Source organism: Leucoraja erinacea, chromosome 4, assembly GCF_028641065.1.
Source record: "Leucoraja erinacea ecotype New England chromosome 4, Leri_hhj_1, whole genome shotgun sequence".
Taxonomy (NCBI): domain Eukaryota; kingdom Metazoa; phylum Chordata; class Chondrichthyes; order Rajiformes; family Rajidae; genus Leucoraja; species Leucoraja erinaceus.
The window spans coordinates 48,475,529-48,494,194 of record NC_073380.1 but is presented as its reverse complement, the minus strand read 5'-3'; the positions used below and the strand labels follow the sequence as shown (position 1 = coordinate 48,494,194).

Below are 18,666 nucleotides of genomic sequence, written 5' to 3'. Positions count from 1 at the left end.
AAATTGAACAGCTTTTAGTTGCCTGTCTTCCTTCCCTGTCATTCTGCAAGGTGTGCATAAACTCACCTTGGTCTCAAAGTCATGAAAAATGAGCACTATTAATCTTCTCTCCAAATGGAGAATTTAAAGATTAGCTTATGATAGAATGGAGCAATTAAAATGACAACAAATTTGCAATATCTTAATTTGCTGCCCCACAGCCTTGTACTCTATGTGAAAAACAATTGTGATGCTTTTTGTGATTTAATATTCCACCAAACAATGCCGTCTAACAGCTCCATTTTAGTGGCCAGACCAAAATTTAAAAGATGGCCAGAATTGGAGAAATGGCACATGGAATTATTTTTAAAAACCAGTAAAAATTGTTATGTTTAACGATCATGTGGTCATTAATGAAACATTTATTGATGTTGGAAATTTGAAATTACAACAGAAAATGTTTAGGCATCATCCCTGAGAGAAACAGTTAACATTTCAGATTGATGACTTTCATCAGAACTGGAAAGGGAGAAATCAGGTGTACTTTAAGTTGCAGAAAGGGAGTGCGATGGAGAGAACAAAATTATACAATTATGCTGAATTAAATCAGAAAATGAATTCTGGAAATTCACTTCTGATGAGCCAAGACTGTAATCAATGTGCATATATTTTAATTTTTATATGGATATTTAAATCGTTGCCGATACATTTAAAAAAAATAACTCCAGTAAATGTCTACAATTTGGTATCACACTGTAACTGAGAGCTTGATTTATTGCAGAAGCCACAGCTTATCACTGGGTCAGCAACCCTCTCTGAATTTCTGCAGAGATATTGTCCTGTGGTAACAGAGACTTATTATCCAACCTTTTGGTGCTGGGAAGCAAGAGTTCAGACACTACTCAGGCCATTCATCACAACCAAACCTTGGGTGGAATACAGAAAGTACGCTTCATTGTCTTACTGTTTACTATGTTATTAGCATTGTCCTGCATTGATTGTTCAGAAATTGACCATATTCTCTTGGTTAGAAAAATATTTGAATTTTTTTTCTTTCAATTGCATATAAATCAGATTGCAGTGTGTATGTCAGTCATTAACTTTTTAGAAATTTCCTTTCAAACCAAAATATTTCAGTGCAGAAATCTGATCCAAAGCATAACTTTCACTATTTTTAATATTCAGTACCTGAAATGGTGAATACATTGTTTTATAATTGGACAGAAAATAATTCAAATTACATAACGCTAGTGTTTTTAAAATCTAGATGTGTAATACATTTCCTAAGTGGATCGTGTGAGGAAATAATTTGTACATGAAACCCCTTTGGCCCAACATGCCCACACCGACCAACATGTCCCATCTACATTAGTTCCACTTCCCTGCATTTGGCCCATATCCCTGTAAACCTGTTCTATCCATGTACCGAAGATGGACACAAAATGTTGGTGTGACTCAGTGGGACTGGCAGCACCTCTGGATAGAAGGAATGGGTGACATTTCAGGTCGAGACCCTTCTTCAAACCCGCTGTGTTACTCCAGCATTTTGTGTCTGTCTTCAGTTTAAACTAGGATCTGCAGTTCCTTTCTACAACATCTTATCTGTTGCGATAGTCCCATCTTGCAATTTTTCATGTAGTTTCAGAAAATCCTGACCCATGTGCAACCAAAACAAAATAACTGAATATTTTGGCAGAAACATTATTGCATCCAATTACTTTTTAACTCAGAACAGTAATTATAAAAATGAATTGTGTTTGTACAGTACTTCAGCAAATAAATGTGGGATAAATTATCATTATCATAAATAATGCATGCAGGATTATGGTGTTGCGAACCTGTGCTTACGTAATTTCTACATTTTCATTTTCTTTTTACCCGTATTACAGTGAACTCATTGAGACAGCAGACGGTGGAAATATTTCCTTGGACTGGAATAATAATGATGACAATGCGCTCTATCCTGTTTCTGCCACAAGACCAACGATACTTATCTTACCCGGACTTACAGGAACAAGCAAGGAATCATACATTTTGCACATGGTTAAACAGAGTGAAATACTTGGATACAGGCAAGTGTTATTTTATGGATAGGAAGGAACTACAGATGTTCTTTTAAATCGAAGATGGACACAAAATGCTGTAGTAACTCAGCCGTACAGGCAGCATCACTGAAGAGAAGGAATGGGTGACGTTTCGGGGCGAGTCTCAGTGATGCTGCCTGTCCCGCTGAGTTACTCCAGCATTTTGCATCTATTATTTTTATGTATTTTTCATTCTTTTTTTCATCCACACATTTTTTCACTCAACACCATTTTGCCAAGCAGCAAGGATAAGCAGGCATCTCCCAGGGTTCTGCAATGTATTTAAAAAAAATACGTTAATGTAGGAAATTAAATACATTCCCAGTGTAGACATTCCAAAACCAGGTTTAGAATAATTAAAAGCGATGTTCTACTTTGCTTACTCTTTGCGAGCAAGTGTCAAGTCAAGGGTGTTTTATTTTCATAAGTATCGACTCTAACAATGAAATTCCTACTTGCAGCATCACAACAGATTTGTAAACGCATTACTCAATAGATAATATAATAAACAAACATTAAAAAAAATATATATATATATCTATATTACTAAAAGTCTGTTCTTGACCGGTTTTGGCGATCTGTGCTGCGATTTCCGAGAGAACGCCGCCACCTACGGACGTCATTTTTGGCCACATCGCTCAGAGCCCCCCTCCGCCGCATGTGTGCCGAGGATTTTTCCAGTCGATGAAAAATTACAGATATTAATGATTTTACAAAATTCCCCATTCTCTCTGCTGCCCCCACTGGCGGCAGGGGGGATGGACTATAAAACCAGGAAGTGGTGTGCCTCAATTAGTCTGCAAGCTGGAGGAAGGCAGAGGGTCACGTTTCTCTGAGCTGTGAATAACACTGAACACATGTTCACACAACTGTGAGTAAGAACCCTTAATGTGTTTTGAAAATGAAAATATGGTTAAAGTAAAGAAGCACTGCCTGCAAATGGTTGTTTGGGGGGTTTGGGTTGAAATAAAAGGGCACTATCTCTCCCCCCCCCCCTCTACTCTCCCCCCCCCCTCCCCCCCCCCTCCTCCTCCCCCCCCCCCTCCTCCCCTCACCTCTCCTCACTTCTCCTCTCCCTCCTCTCCTCTCCCCCCCTCCCCTCCACTCCCCCCCCCTCTCTCTCTCCTCTTTTTCTCCCCCTCCCCCTCCCCCTCCATCCCCTCTCTCCTAAACCCACCTCCCCTAAACCCCCCTCCCCTCCACACACCCCTACCCCCCCCCTTCCCTCCCTCCCTCTCCCCACCTCTCCCCCTCCTCCCTCACCTCTCCCCCCTCCCCTCACCTCTCCCCCTCCCCTCCCCCCCCCTCCCCCCCCCCCCCCCCCTCCCCCCCCCTCCCTCACCTCTCCCCCCCTCTCTCCCCCCTCACTCTCACCCTCTCTCTCTCCTCCCCTCCCCCCCCACCTTTCCCCTCTCACCCACCCTCCCTCTTCTCCTCCTCGCCACCCCCTCTCCCTCTTGCCCCTCTCTCTCTGTGTCTCTGCCCCTTCTCTCTCTGCCCTCACTCTACCACAACCAGAGAGCAGTGCTGCACAACTGTCTACCTCATTGGTAACCTTTGGACTATCTTTGATCGGACTTTACTGGCTTTACCTTGCACTAAATGTTATTCCCTCATCATGTATCTATACACTGTAAATGGCTCGATTGTAATCATGTATTGTCTTTCTGCTGACTGGATAGCACGCAACTACAGCTTTTTACTGTACCTCGGTACACGTGAAAATAAACTAAACTGAACTGAACTATCATGGCTGATCATGTACTGTCATCCTTCACCACCAGGTTCAAGAATAGCTTCTTTCCAACAACCATCAGGCTCTTGAACACTACACATCAACATCAACTATGAACTATGGGCTACCTGGTTGCACTAAGGATTTCGTGTGGAGGGGGGGGGGGAACAGGGCCGGATTTAGATGAAGAGAGGCCCTAAGTGTGACACTTTTAGATTCTACTGTATTTTGTCATTAAACAGTTGGATTTAAAATACATATTGGATTCACAGTGGAGCGGGCGATGCGTTATCTGGATCGCCGTTTGAAGCTCTGGAGTGTTGGGCCTGCTGCTTCATGGAGCTGCGGAGCTCAGGCTGCACTGATTTCAACATCGTGGAGCCCTGGGATCCCTTTGCCGAGGGCCACCAGCGTGGCGAAAATGACAGAGGACTATTTGTTGTATGTGACGGCTAGTGGGGTGAAAGGTGAGGACTAGGGGGACTTTGCCCTTGTTACGTGTGGGGGAGAGAGAGCAGTGTTACGGGGTATTCAGATTCAGATTCAAACTTTATTGTCATTGTGCAGTGTACAAGTACAGAGACAACGAAATGCAGTTAGCATCTCACCCAGAACAGCGAACATAGAATAATGGAACAGTAAAATATATAAGTTCCTGTCGGCTGTACGTTAGGAACGCAAGACATGGAAGCGACCCTGGTGAGAGCCTCATCTATAGTAGGGGAGGGGAAGCCCCGTTCCCTGAAGAAGGAGGACATTTCCCTGGTGTGAAACACCTCATCCTGGGAGTAGATGCGGCGTAGACAGAGGAATTGGGAGTAGGGGATGGAGTCCTTACAGGAAGCAGGGAGGGAAGAAGAGTAGTCTAGATAGCCATGGGAGTCAGTGGGCTTATAGTGGATGTCGATCAGAAGTCTATCACCTGCGATGGAGATAGCGAGGTCAAGAAATGGTAGGGAAGTTTCGGAAATGGTCCAGGTGTATTTGAGTGCCTGATGGAAGTTAGTGGTGAAGCGGATGAAGTCAGTCAGTTGTGTGTGGGTGCAGGAGGTAGCACCAAAGCAATCTTCGATGTAACGGAGGGAGAGGTCGGGAGTGGGGCCCAGGTCCGCCTCGAACAAGGGGGGGGGGGGGGGGGGGGAATGGCGGATGAAGTCAGTGATGGTGCTAGAGATAGTGGCCTGGTGCTTGTCTGTGGGGTTATGGTCCAGGGGTAAGTAGGAGGAGGTGTCTGAGAGTGGGCGCGTGGCCTCAGATTTGTAGAGATCAATGCGCCAGCCTACCACGGCACCTCCCTTGTCGGCGGGTTTGATAACCAGTCTGGGTTGTTGCGGAGTGATTTGATGGCTGTACTTCAGGGGGGGAGAGATTGGAGTGAGACAGGGAGTGGAGAAGTTGACGTGGTTGATGCCCCCGCCCAGTTTTGGATAAAATTGGTCTAAAGCCGGAAGGCCTTGAGGGGGGATCCACGAGGAGGGGGTTCGTTGGAGACGGGAAAAGGGACCATCAATAGGGGGGGGGAGGGCTCCTTCCCTTGGAAGACCGCTGTGAGGCGGAGGCGACGGTAGAAGAGCTCTAAGTCGTGGTGGGCGCGCGGAACTCATTGAGGTGGGGACGGAGGGGACAAAGATAAAACCTCTGCTGAGGACCGACCGTTCGGTGTCGGAGAGGGGGAGGTCAGGGGGGGATGGTGAACACACAGCGGGGGATGGGGGTTGGGGCCGGAAGAAGGCAGGTGAGTGAACTGTGGCTGAGGCGATATCTGGTGGGAGGGTGGTGGGTGGTCAGGGGGTGGGGGGTATGAAGACTGTGGTGTGGGTGGGGCAGAGCAGGGGTCACATAGATTGAGGGGGATGAGGAAGGCCCAGTGGAACAGCCACTGAGGTTACCAAGGTTACAGAGACTAGCACTAGCACCCAGTGCAGTCAACCCCAGTGGGAGTGGGAATCAGCAGCGTGGAGGCTTCAGGCCCAGTGCTGAGTCCAGGCTGCAGGTAAGGTGACGGCTGCGGGCTGCTAGAAGGCAGTGGAGTGGCAAGGGTCGGCGGACCCGATGGTAGGAGTCCGCGGGCTGTAGAGTCCGGGTCGGCGGGCGATGTGTGGGAGGTCCCGGTGGGCGGATGGACGGTGGGGCGGCATGGTTCAGCGAGCCCGGTGAGGCGACGTGTTTAGTAGGGCGCAGTGCGGCAGCTATGTTCGGTGAGCCCCGGTCCGGCGGCGATGTTGGATGGGCCCCCAGTGCGCCAGCGATGTGGGTAGGCCGCAGTGCGGTGGCGAGGTGGGTAGGCCCCAGTGAGAATGTGAGGTGTGTAGGCCCCAGTGCGGATGCGAGGTGGGTAGGCCCCAGTGTGGCGGCGAGGTATGTAGGCCCCAGTGCGGATGTGCGGTGGGTAGGCCCCAGTTGCGGCGGCGAGGGTGTGTAGGCCCCAGTGCGGATGCGAGGTGGGTAGGCCCCAGTGTGGCGGCGAGGTGTGTAGGCCCCAGTGTGGCGGCGAGGTGTGTAGGCCCCAGTGTGGCGGCGAGGTGTGTAGGCCCCAGTGTGGCGGCGAGGTGTGTAGGCCCCAGTGTGGCGGCGAGGTGTGTAGGCCCCAGTGTGGCGGCGAGGTGTGTAGGCCCCAGTTGGCGGCGAGGTGTGTAGGCCCCCGAGGTTCGGCGGGGAAAAAGCCACTATCTCGAAAGTTTTATACACCTTGGTGGAGCGAACAGAGGCCTCCCTAGATCTCGAGGCCCTAAGCTTAAGCTTGTCTCGCTTATACGTAAATCCGGCCCTGGGGAGGGGGGGGGGGGGGGGGTTTGCACAATATTGGGGCTATTAATTTATTGTCATTTGTTTATTATATATAATCTATGTGTATTGTGTTTTCAGGCTTGTAATGATGCTGAAATGAGAATTTAATTGTTCCATTGTCGGTATATGTAACAATTAAATATTCTTGACGTAAAATCAGCTATCCAGCTTAATCAAAATTTAGACTCAAGAAATAATTAAATTAATTAATTTCATCAATATTGACAAATTATAAACAAATCTGTATAATTAAATGTAGCAATACCAAATAGCTTCTATTAATTGTCTATTTGAGGTCAAATCTCACAATTGAACATAATTTAGTGACTGAATCGAGTTTATACTAGTATATCTCTAAGAGTGCACAGGAAAAATCAGGGTACCTACTTTGGAATCACAGTCATTTTGTCCATGCTACATACATTCAATAACGTGTAAGGCGAGAGACAACAATGATTCACACCCAACAATCTTTCTCACTGAAATGTAGAAGTCACATGGGCAATAAATGTAATATGCAAAGCTAAGCTTTTTTCAGCACCACAATGTGAGCCACACTTGCAAAGAGGACACAATTCGAAGATTGACACAAACAGCTGGAGTAACTCAGCGGGACAGGTAGCATCTCTGGAGAGAAGGGTCTTGACCCGAAACGTCACTCATCTTTACTCTTCAGAGATGCTGCCTGTCCCACTGAATTACTCCAGTTGTTTGTATCTATCTTTGGTTTAAACCAGCACCTGCAGTTCCTTCCTACACAATTCATAGTTTAACAGGATGCATGGCCAGAATGAATTTCACAAGTAGTTACCAATAAGATATGTAATGATGGAGAAACAAGAAACTGCAGATGCTGGAATCATGCATAGAACACAAATTGCTGGACTAACTCAACAAGTCAGGCAGCATCTCTGGAACACTTGAAGAGGCGATGTTTCGGCTTGGGACCCTTCTTCAGACTGTAATGATGTAAAGATGCCTCTTATAATAAATGCCACGCTGAGGCACAATGGGTGAATGGCTGATCCTGTCAATCCAATATGAAGATAGACACAAAAAGCTGGAGTAACTCAGCGGGACTGGCAGCATTTCTGGAGAGAGGGAATGGGTGATGTTTCGGGTCGAGACCCTTCTTCTGACAGTTTGAAAGGTCTCAACCTGAAACATCACCCATTCATGCTGAGTTATTCCAACTTTTTTGAGTCTATCTTCATTGTAAACCAGCATCAACAGTTCCTTCTAACACCTGTCAATCTAATCACAGACTCGTGATTTGTATAGTTGCTCTTTATAGCCAGCCACAGAAATATTGTGTTCCAAGGCAGAAAATGGAATTAAGAGCAGAAGTTTATGTTCATAAAGGCTGCATTTTAAGGTGAGCTCTCCATGAGTGCATTGGTACTTTATGGGGCACAGCCACTGTTGACTTCTGTATGCATGACCATTCTCTAAGCAGGCAGCCTTAAGGATGATGCAGCATTGAAAAGTGATCCATGGAACTTTGATCACGTGGCTTCATTCTCTAAAAATATCTTGTTCCAGCACATAGGTTGTGTAACACCAAACCAAGGATACCCTCTGTGAACTGAATGGCAATGTCGAACGTCAGTAACTCCTACTTCTGCAGTAATGAGAACGAAGATATCTTTAACATGACCACATCGGTTAATCAAACATGCCCATTCCTGATAGAAGCCACTCTGTTTGTTGGAAATAAAAGATAGGACACAGGGTTCATATATATAAATGTATATGTCCAGCCATTCACATGATTTGGATGAGGGGATTAGAAGTTTTTAGTTTAGTTTAGATTCAGCATGGATATAGCCTCTTCGGCCCACGGAGGCCATGCCAACTATCGATAACCCGTTCACACTAGCTCTATGTTATCCTACTCGCTCATCCACTCCCTTAACGCTAGGGGCAATTTATAGAGACAATAAACTTACAAACCCACACATCTTTGGAATGTAGGAGGAAACTGGAGCACCTGGAGGAAGCCCATCTGATCACAGGGAGAACGTGCAAACTCCACACAGATGGCAGTCGACATCAGGATCTCTGACACTGTGAGGCAGTGACTCTACCAGCTGCGCCACTGAGTCATCCAGTCACTGAATATAAAGCATGCGTGTATAACAGGCGATTAAGAAGGCAAATGGTATAATGGCCTTCTGGTGAGAAGATTTGGATACAGAAGTAGTGATGTCTTGCTGCAATTATACAGGGCCTTGGTGAGACCATACCTTGAGTATTGTCTGCAGTTCTGATACCCTATTATGAGGAAGGATATTCTTATTAAGGAGGTAGAATAGCAAAATGTTGCCAGAATGATTTCTGGGAAGACAGGATTGATAAATGAAGAGAAAACCTCAATTATGCTTATTTGCTAGTGTTTGGAAGAATGAAAGGAGATCTCGTAGAAATCTACAAAATCTATTCCCCCTGGCAGTTGAATCCAGGTCTGGGGCCAGAGTCTAAAAATAAGGATCTATGTAGAATTGGGAAGAGGAGATTTTTTTTCATCATCCAGAGAATGGTGAAACTGTTGAATTCTCCCCAACATCATCCCACAGAGACTTGTGGAGAAACTAACCCTGCTGGGCCTCAATACCACCCTGTGTCACTGGATCTTGGACTTTCTGACAGAGAGACCGCAGTCAGTCCGTGTTGGCAAGAACACTTCAGGTTCGATCACGCTGAGCACCGGCTCCCCTCAAGGCTGTGTGCTCAGCCCGCTGTTGTTCACACTGCTCACACATGACTGTGCTGCCAGATTCAGGGAAAATAAAATCATAAAATTCGCGGACGACACTACAGTGGTGGGACTCATCAGTGGAGATGACAAAACAATGTACAGGGAGGAAGTAGAACAACTGGTGGACTGGTGCGGCAAAAATAACCTAGAATTGAATGTCGACAAAACTAAGGAGATGGTTGTCGACTTCAGGAGGGCGCAGCCAAAGCATACACCGCTCAACATTAGTGGCACTGCAGTGGATAGAGTGGAGAGCATAACGCCTCGGTGTGCAGATTACAGACAGCCTCACCAAGTCCAGGAACACCCACTGGTACTGTCAAAAGGGCCCATCAGCGACTGCACTTCCTGAGGAAACTAAAACAGGCCTCACTCCCCACCAACATCCTCAGGACTTTCTATAGAGGTACGGTGGAGTCTGTACTCACGTACTGCATAAATACGTGGTACTCCACCTGCAACTGTTCGGACAGGAAGGCTCTGCAGAGGGTAGTGAGGGGAGCAGAGAGGATCATTGGCGTCTCCCTACCCTCGGTACAAGAACTGTTCCAGAGCCGCTGTCTGAAGAAAGCACAGAGAATTGCCAAGGACAAACTGCACCCCCTCCACGCACAAGCTGGATCTCCTGCCATCAGGCAAGAGAATCGAAGCATCAAAGCCCGGACTACGAGGCTGCTAAACAGCTTCCTACCACAGGCTGTAGGCTGCTAAACAGTCACGTCTGCACCCACAGTCAAGTCAACTTGATTCTGCGGCTGGCACGGACACTTTAATACTGGCACTGGCCACTCAAATCAGCGGCCCCGGACATTTTTTATGATTGATTTATTGAATTTTAACATTGTGTTTTTTTTTTGTTTTTTTTTTTTTTTACCTGCTTTTAACTATTTATACTGTTCCATCAGGGACTGGGTTGTTTTTAGTGTTATTTTGTGTGAAGTGTTTAAATTTCATGTGCGATGCTCCGCTATTCACTGGGAAACGTCTTTTCATTTTGCACTGTAACAACTGTTGCTTGCAAGATGACAATAAAGGTTGATTGATTGGAACAAAATACATTTGAAATCAGGCCTATAAATATATTCAAGAAGGTGTTAAGGGCCTGTCCCAATTGGCGATTTTTTCGGTGACTGCCGGCATAATTGACTGACGTATCAGGTCATCGAAAAAGTTGCGGATGAGGCGTGATGCAGCGTGATGAGGCGTGTCGACGTATTGATGCGCGGTGTTTCCTCAAGTGTCGCAACATTTTTTTGTTGCCGCTGGATTTTGAAATGTTCAAAATCATTCAGCAACGCTGATACATCAGTCAATGACGCCGGCAGTCGCCGAAAAAATCGCCAAGTGGGACAGTCCCATTAGGTATACAAAAGGAAATGCAGATGCTGGAATCTTGAGCAAAAAACACAAAGTGCTGGTGTATCTCAGTGGGTCAGGCAGCATCTCTGGAGAGCACGGATAGGTGACATTTCAAGTCAGGACTCTTCAGTTTAGTTTAGTTTTATTGTCACGTGTACCAGGGGTACAGTGAAAAGCTTTTGTTGCTAACCAGCCAACAGAAATACAATACATTACAATCGAGCCATTCACAGTGTACAGATACGTGATAAGGGACTAATGATTAGTGCAAGGTAAAGCCAGTAAAGTCTGATCAAAGATAGTCCAATAATAGTTCAGGACTGCTCTGTTTGCGGTAGGATGACTCAATTGCCTGATAACAGCTGGGAAGAAACTGTCCCTGAATCTGAAGGTGTGCGTTTTCACATTTCTATACTGTACCTTTTGAGAGGGGAGAAGAGGGAGTGGCCAGCATGCAACTCGTCCTTGATTATATTGCTGGACTTGCCGAGGCAGAGTAAGGTATAAATGGAATAGAAGGGAGGTCGGTTTGTGTGATGGTCTGGGCTGCGTACACAATTATTCAGACTGATTGTAGCATGTGGTAAAAAGCTGAATCAGCGATTGGAGCAGGGCAAAGCCAAGCAAGTTGATAGGTGGACACAGGTGTGGAGGTTGATCGGCATATGGGTGGACAAAGACCTGAGATGAAAAGATGTGAGATCAGGGGAGAAGAGATGCGAATTGTGAAGTCAGGGTAAGGGAAAGCGGGGCAGCAGTGAGAGAAATTGATACACATCCAGGTGGGCACAGAGAAAGGCAGGCAAAGGAAAAGGGTGGAGGGGTGGGGGGGGGGATTAGAGCTATGAGAACTTAAGGCTGATGGAGTCAGGGTATAGTGGGTACCGATTCTGGATGATCAGCCATGATCGATGGGCCGAATAGCCTACTCCTGCACCTATTTTCTATGTTTCTATAGTTCTGAGGGCCAAAGGGATCAAGCGATAGGGGGAGAAATCAGGAATAGGATACTTAATTTGGATGATCAACCATGAACATGTTGAATGGAGGTGCAGGCTCAACTTCCAATATTGTATCTTTATTTGCATTAATTTTAATTGGCATCATCTATTATAAAATGTTACTAACTTGGATTCGAAGATAAAAAACAATCTCTTTCTTCATTAAAATGGATATGGCTCATTCCTATTCCTGTGCTGTTCATCGCTCCTGTGATGCTATTTTAGTTTACTTTAGTTTATTGTCACAGGTACCGGGGTACTGTGAAAATCTTTTATTGCATGCTAACTAGTCAGCAGAAAGAAAATACATGAATACAATCGAGCCATTCTCAGTGTATGGATACATGATAAAGGGAATGACGTTTAGTGCAAAAAGTCCGATTAAAGATAGTCCAAAGATCTCAAATGAGGGTCGTGTAGCTCAGGACTGCTCTCTAGTTGTTGGGAGGTTGGTTCAGTTGCCTGATAACAGTTCTACAGTATGTTCTATTCTTGGTTACTCTAAAGCTCAGCTAAAAAAAGCAAAAGGAAATATCCCAATCATCATTTCATATTATTTACCTGTTTTCTAGTATTTTTAAAAACCTCGCATTCACAGGTGGAACAATTTAAACATTGTTTTGAATTTCCTTTAGGTCTGTTGTTTTCAACAACAGAGGAGTTGCTGGAGAGACACTTCGGGTGAGTTCTTTAAACCCATAAATACTGTTGGATCATTTATGCATGCACAACTATAATTTATTGGGGGAATTAATAACATTCCATGTAGATGTTTGGAAACTTGGAGTTCTCAAAAGAAGCACCAAATGTTATTGGGGCAGCTGTGAGGTTTAGTTTGCATTTCTGTCCTTGTGGCAGTAAAAAGTAAGGAAACAAATATTTTAAAAGAGGGTCATGGGAAGCCCATTGGAAATTTTGCAGAGAAAATGGATGAATATCTTGACAAGTATATTAAACTGAGACAAAGGAATGTAACTCCTTATACCACATGTGATCCCATGTCCAACCCATTTCCCAACCTGCTAAAAACCACAATTTCAATGTCTCAACATTATGTTTAGTAATCCAGGAATAGGTTCAGATTTATTATTGTTATGTGTATCGAGGTGCAGTGACAATTGGTAGCTTCGTGCTATCACTGAAACTTACTTTTATTATAAGTAGTAAGACTTATTTTAGCCACACGTATTTAAAATTCCCAGCTGTTAGGGTACAATTTGAATTCATGTCATTGAAACAACAGTCCAGTTTCTATTCCGGTAATTTAAATAGAAACATAGAAAATAGGTGCAGGATTAGACCATTCGGGCCTTCGTGCCAGCACCGCCATTCAATATGATCATAGCTGATCATCCTAAATCAGTACCCCATTCCTGCTTACTCCCCATATCCCTAGATTCTGTTAACCCTAAGAGCTATAACTAACTCCCTCTTCTTCTTCTTCTTGCGTATGGCGTGCACAGCCTAAAGTTGTAGGATAACTTGTTCTATTTGATCTTATTTGATTGTGCATGCCAGGTTAATTGCATTCATCGAAACAGGGCGGACTACGTGGAAGTTGCAATCTCCCACCCCAATTCTCTCTTGAAAACATGCAATTAATTGGCCTCCACTGCCTTCTGTGGCAGAGAATTCCACAGATAAATGCTTTGCAGTCACATCCCAAATGTAGGTAGAAAATGTAAAACTTATTTAATACTCATTTCCATTAAGGTGCAAATGGAAAATCGTCCTAATTTTAGAGAACATCTTCAAATACTTGAAAACTGTGATCATTTTCACAAGAGAATCAGCTCATGAATGCTTGTTTTTCTTCCAAACTCAGAGTTGTACCAAGAGTGCTAAACTTGGTCAATTTGAAGCATTGCTCCTAACAACAATTAACTTTTTACGCACATTACTTAACAGTGTCACTTTGTATGACTGGTCTAGACTCCCAGAACATATTGCGCAGCTAACACAGAAGATTTGGAAACAGTCATTTTTCATGTACAGAATACTTTTCCAGAAGCTCCTTTGATGGCTGCTGGGGTCTCAATGGGCGGGTGAGTTCCTCTATTAACAATATTAGCACACAGCATGAGATGAACAAATCATATAAAGTGTGGAGAAATTCAAAATCCATTAAATGAAAGCAAATGATTCAAGAAGTTTTAATGTAGTTTAGAAAAGATTGTGCATATTGATACGTCAAGCTGATTAGTTGTAGAAGGAAATAATTTGTCAATTATATGGCACCTTATCATGTCACTTGAGGCATCATAAAGTATTCTATATGATGAATTATTTTGACGTTCAATTACATTTGTTATGCAAAACACTAAGCTGAAAGTTGTGCCAGGTAATTTAATGGATTAGTTACCTAGTTTAGTTTAGTTTAGTTTAGAGATACTGTGCGGAAACAGTGCCCTTCGGCCCGCCGAGACTATGCCGACCAGCGATCCATGTACACTAGCACTATCCTAGTCAGGATCAAACCCGGGTCTTTGGCACTGTAAGGCAGCAACTCTACCGCTGCACCACTGTGCTAACCCAAAACTAGCTCTGCCGAACGTCACCATAGCACACGACGAGGATGGGATTCAAACCCACTTCGTTTGGCATCAGAAGGACAACCACCATCGAGTTCCTTCAGCCTAATTGGCACATGCCAACCAAACCGCTACATCTAAGCTAGTCCCATCTGCACACGTTTGGGCATATTCCTCTAATCCATTCCTATTGGTCCGCCTGTCCAACTGTTATTTAAATGTTATTATAGTACCTGCCTTAACTATCTCCTCTGGCAGCTTGTTCCATATACCCACCACCATCTGTGTGAAAATGGTGCTCCTCAGGTTCTGATTGAACCTTTCACATTTTAGCTTAAATCTGACCTCTGATTCTTGTTTCTCCTACTCTGGGTAGAAGACTCTGTCCATTCACCCTTTCTATTTCCCTTATGATAATCTCTCGTCCATCTGAGCTCCCCTGCCCAACCTCTCCTTATAGCTCAGGCCCTCAAGTCCTGGGAACAACCTTGTAAATCCTCTTTGCACTCTTTCCAGCTTAACAACATCCTTCGTAAGTAGGGTGATGAAAGCTAAACACAATACTCCGAATGTGGCCTCATCAATGTCTTGTACAACTGTAACATAACATCCCAATTTTTGTACTAAATACCTTGACTGATGAAGGCAAATGCACTGAAAGCTTCTTGACCGCCTTATTTTCCTATCATGCCACTTTCATACACCTTAGGACTTATAGCACCTCCTCAAATGTATTGTAATGCGGACAGTCCTCAAGACATCACCATTAACTGTCCCAAGTTCCCCAGTCTTCATGTCTTTCTCCACCATAAAAACAGAGGAGAAATATTAATTGAGGACCTTACCCATTTCATCTCTTGTGGCTCCACACAGAGATGGCCGCTTTGGTTTCTGAGGGGGCTTATTCTCTCTCTAGTAGCCCTCTTTCCCTAAATAAACATAAAATCACTTTGGATTTTCCATATATATTGGATTTACTGATTTCCTTCTTTAATATGTTCCTTAGATCCCCAAAACGTGTCCAGGAACACACTTGATCCCAGCTATCTATACCTGTCCTCTGCCTCCTTTTTCCCCAACTGTGTGGACAGACCTCCTTTCTCCTGACCATGTGGACATATAACTCCAATTCTGCACAATTTTAGTTGCAGGGTTCTTTTATATCAGCATATTAATTAATCTATTAAAATCTTGTATATATGATCATTTTGTAGCACACCAGCGGTGGTGTGGAACCTCAGTAAATTTACTGTAAGTCTAAGTTAGCGCTTTAACATTGTACATTAACTTCTTTACTTTTCACTGCTTCAAAATGTCAAACATGAATAAAACACCAACAAATGGAAGCTTAGATTTGAACAGATACTTTGGTAAACAGCCTTAATCCCTCAGTTTACACTGATGTTGAATCCCACGCCACACAGATCTAGGCACTGGATATGGAGAGTATATACCTTATAAACAAAGAAAAATAGGTGCAGTAGGCCATTCAGCCGTTCAAGCCAGCACCGCCATTCGATATGATCATGGCACTTCACTTTTTATGGTAGGTGTCGGAAGACGGGAAGTGGGCTAAGTTATGCCTCTATTTTAGTTTATGAACTAAATGCTAAGTTATGCCTCTATTTTAAAAAAAGCCTGGGAACTATAGTGCAGTACGTGTAACATATGTAATAGGAGGGTTACTGGACAGCATATGAAATACATGCATTGGGAAAGATGGGTTGATTAGAAATAGTCAGCATAGCGGCACGGTGACGCAGAGGTAGAGTTGCGGCCTTACAGCATTTGCTGTGCTGGAGACCCGGGTTCGATTCTGACTACGGTTGCTCTCTGTATGGAGTTTGTCTGTTCTCCCCTTGACCGCGTGGGTTTTCTCCGAGATCTTCGGTTTCCTCCCACACTCCAAAGACGTACAGATATGTAGATTAATTGGCTTGGTGTGTGTGTAAATTGTCCCTAGTATGTGTGGAGTAGTGTTAATGTGCGGAGATCGCTGATTCCCACACTGTATCTCTAAACTAAACTAAAAATGGTATTGTGCTTGAAATCATAATTTGATTGAGTTTTTTAAAGAAATAACCAAGAAGTTGATGATTTACGAAGATGTTGCCAGGAATTGAGGGCCTGAGCTATAGGGAGAGGTTGGGCGGGCTGGTACTTTGAAGCGCAAGAGCCTGAGGGGTGATATTATAAAGGTGCATAATATTATGAGGGAAATAGATAGGATGGGTACACAGAGTCTCTATTCCATGATAGGTGAATCAAGAAATAGAGAGCACAGGTTTAAAGGTGAGAGAAGAAAGACTTAATAGGAACCTGAAGGGCAACATGTTGAGATGGTGGTGGGTACATTGAATGAGCTGCCAGAGGAGGTATTTGAGGCAGTTATAATAACATATATTGATGCAGCTGGACAATATACAGTAAAACTTAAATCTTAGGTAAGATAAGAATGATTTTTTTAATCAAATTAATAAGCACATCTTCATTTCGTGCCTGATACAGAATGCTCCTCTTGAATTACCTGGGTAAGATTGGCCAGCAGACTCCACTGAAGGCAGCGGTAGTCTTCTCCATTGGCTGGGATGTATTTGCCTGCACGGCTTCCCTTGAGAAACCACTTAACTGGATATTATTTAATTACTACTTAACCAATTGTCTTCAAGCTTCTATCTCCAGGTTGGTATTTGAGGAGCATGGAGGGTTTTGTAGCATTGTGACGTTTGCTGTAATCAGTATTTGAGTGGGTTTATTTCTCTAGCAGTTAAATATTAAAGTAAGAATAATGTTATGGAAGATTACCAGAATGACATGTCCCAGTTATGAGCATTTTGGATTGAATTGTACACAGGTTCTGCTCCACAGGTACTTTTCACCAAAAGACATTTTCAGGTTTTAAGGAGACAGAAGCGATTGTGAATGCTGGAATCTGGAACAAAAAGTAAACTGCTGGAAGAACTTGGTGGGTCGAGCAATATCATGATTAAAGCAAAAAGGATGTGTCAATCTTTCCAGCCAAGATTCTGCATCAGGACTGAGAGGATGATGAGTTTTGGAGAGGAAAGATGGTCAGTCTTTAGGGTGGAGGAGGTGAAGTTGGTAGGTGATAGGTGGAACCAGATTAAGGAGAGGAGTGAATGGGTAGATGAAGCCAGGATGGAGTGGAAGATGGGGGAGGTGAACAAAGGAAAAGGGAACTTGTGTAGGAAGGAACTGCAGGTGCTGGTTTAAACCAAAGATAGACACAAAAAGCTGGAGTAACTCAGCGGGACAGGCAGCATCTCTGGAGAGAAGGAATGGGTGACGTTTCAGGTCGTATAGAAACATAGAAACATAGAAATTAGGTGCAGGAGTAGGCCATTTGGTGCCTGCACCGCCATTCAATTGATCATGGCTGATCATAGAGTATCCCGTCCTGCCTCTCTCCATAGATGTGATCCCCTTAGCCACAAGGGCCACATCTAACTCCCTCTTAAATATAGCCAATGAACTGGCCTCAACTACCCTCTGTGGCAGAGAGTTCCAGAGATTCACCACTCTCTGTGTGAAAAATGTGTCATAGATCCTTCTCTCCAGAGATGTTGCCTGTCCCGCTGAGTTACTCCAGCTTTTTGAGTCTATCTTCTGAAAAGGCAACTTGGTGGATTGGAAGTGGGAAAAGAATAGTGTAGCGGCGCCTGCTGGCGGACGCAGGTATCGAACCCGGCGTTCGGAAGCCGCGGTCACGTGACTCGAGAGGGGCTGCTTGTTTTTGCGCGGTTTTGCTTTCGCGCGGCAGTTCAGCGCTGACCACTGATGTGGCCAGACATGTCTAGAGAACCTGTGTACTGAAAACCGAACTTTAGAATAAAGATCAGTTTAAAACTACAGTTGTCGTTCTTGAGACCGCCAAAATAGCATGTTATCTGAAAAAGCATAGGTTATCTGAAATGTCTAAATGTCCTGTGTTTCGTGTCAAGACTGGTCCAGAGGAAAGGTCTTGACCCGAACATTATCTGTCCATTTTCCTCCACAGATGTTGCCTGACGCGCTGAGTCCCTCCAGCAGTTTGTTTTTTTATTGTTCCAGGATGCAGCATCTGCAATCTTTTGTGTCTCTATTTCCTCTCCGAACATCCCCCTCCCATGACATGGTCTTGACTCAAAATGTCCCTTTTGTATTCAAAGATGCTGTTTAAACCAATGAAATCTTCAGAATTTTATTTTCCTTCATGTTTTAATTTATCTTCGAAAATAGACAACTCTTGTCATTTGATGATGTTATAGGATCCTTCCTGCTGACTAGCAGTTTACTAAGATCTAGCAGTTTACTAAGATCTCAGAGATCAAAGAAAGGGTGGATTAATCTTGGTAATTAAGCTTATTGTACCAAAAACCTAAATCTACTATAACTTAACCTGGTAATTTTACGGGTGAAACTTTGCTGTTCT

At 44.2% G+C, this 18,666-nt stretch overlaps 1 protein-coding gene across 3 annotated transcripts in view; it reads left to right on the top strand.

Annotated features, from left to right (window-relative positions):
• abhd3 (abhydrolase domain containing 3, phospholipase) overlaps nucleotides 1-18,666 on the top strand; it is a 56,873-nt gene that overhangs the window by 31,399 nt on the left and 6,808 nt on the right. For 2 of the 3 annotated variants that reach the window (XM_055634193.1, XM_055634192.1), the window contains exons 2-6: nucleotides 761-924; nucleotides 1,869-2,051; nucleotides 12,339-12,384; nucleotides 13,636-13,748; nucleotides 16,743-16,916. In XM_055634193.1, coding sequence (XP_055490168.1) covers nucleotides 761-924; nucleotides 1,869-2,051; nucleotides 12,339-12,384; nucleotides 13,636-13,748; nucleotides 16,743-16,916 — 680 coding nt within the window. The remainder of the gene's footprint in view (nucleotides 1-760; nucleotides 925-1,868; nucleotides 2,052-12,338; nucleotides 12,385-13,635; nucleotides 13,749-16,742; nucleotides 16,917-18,666) is intronic. The other variant, XM_055634194.1, reaches the window with a different exon arrangement.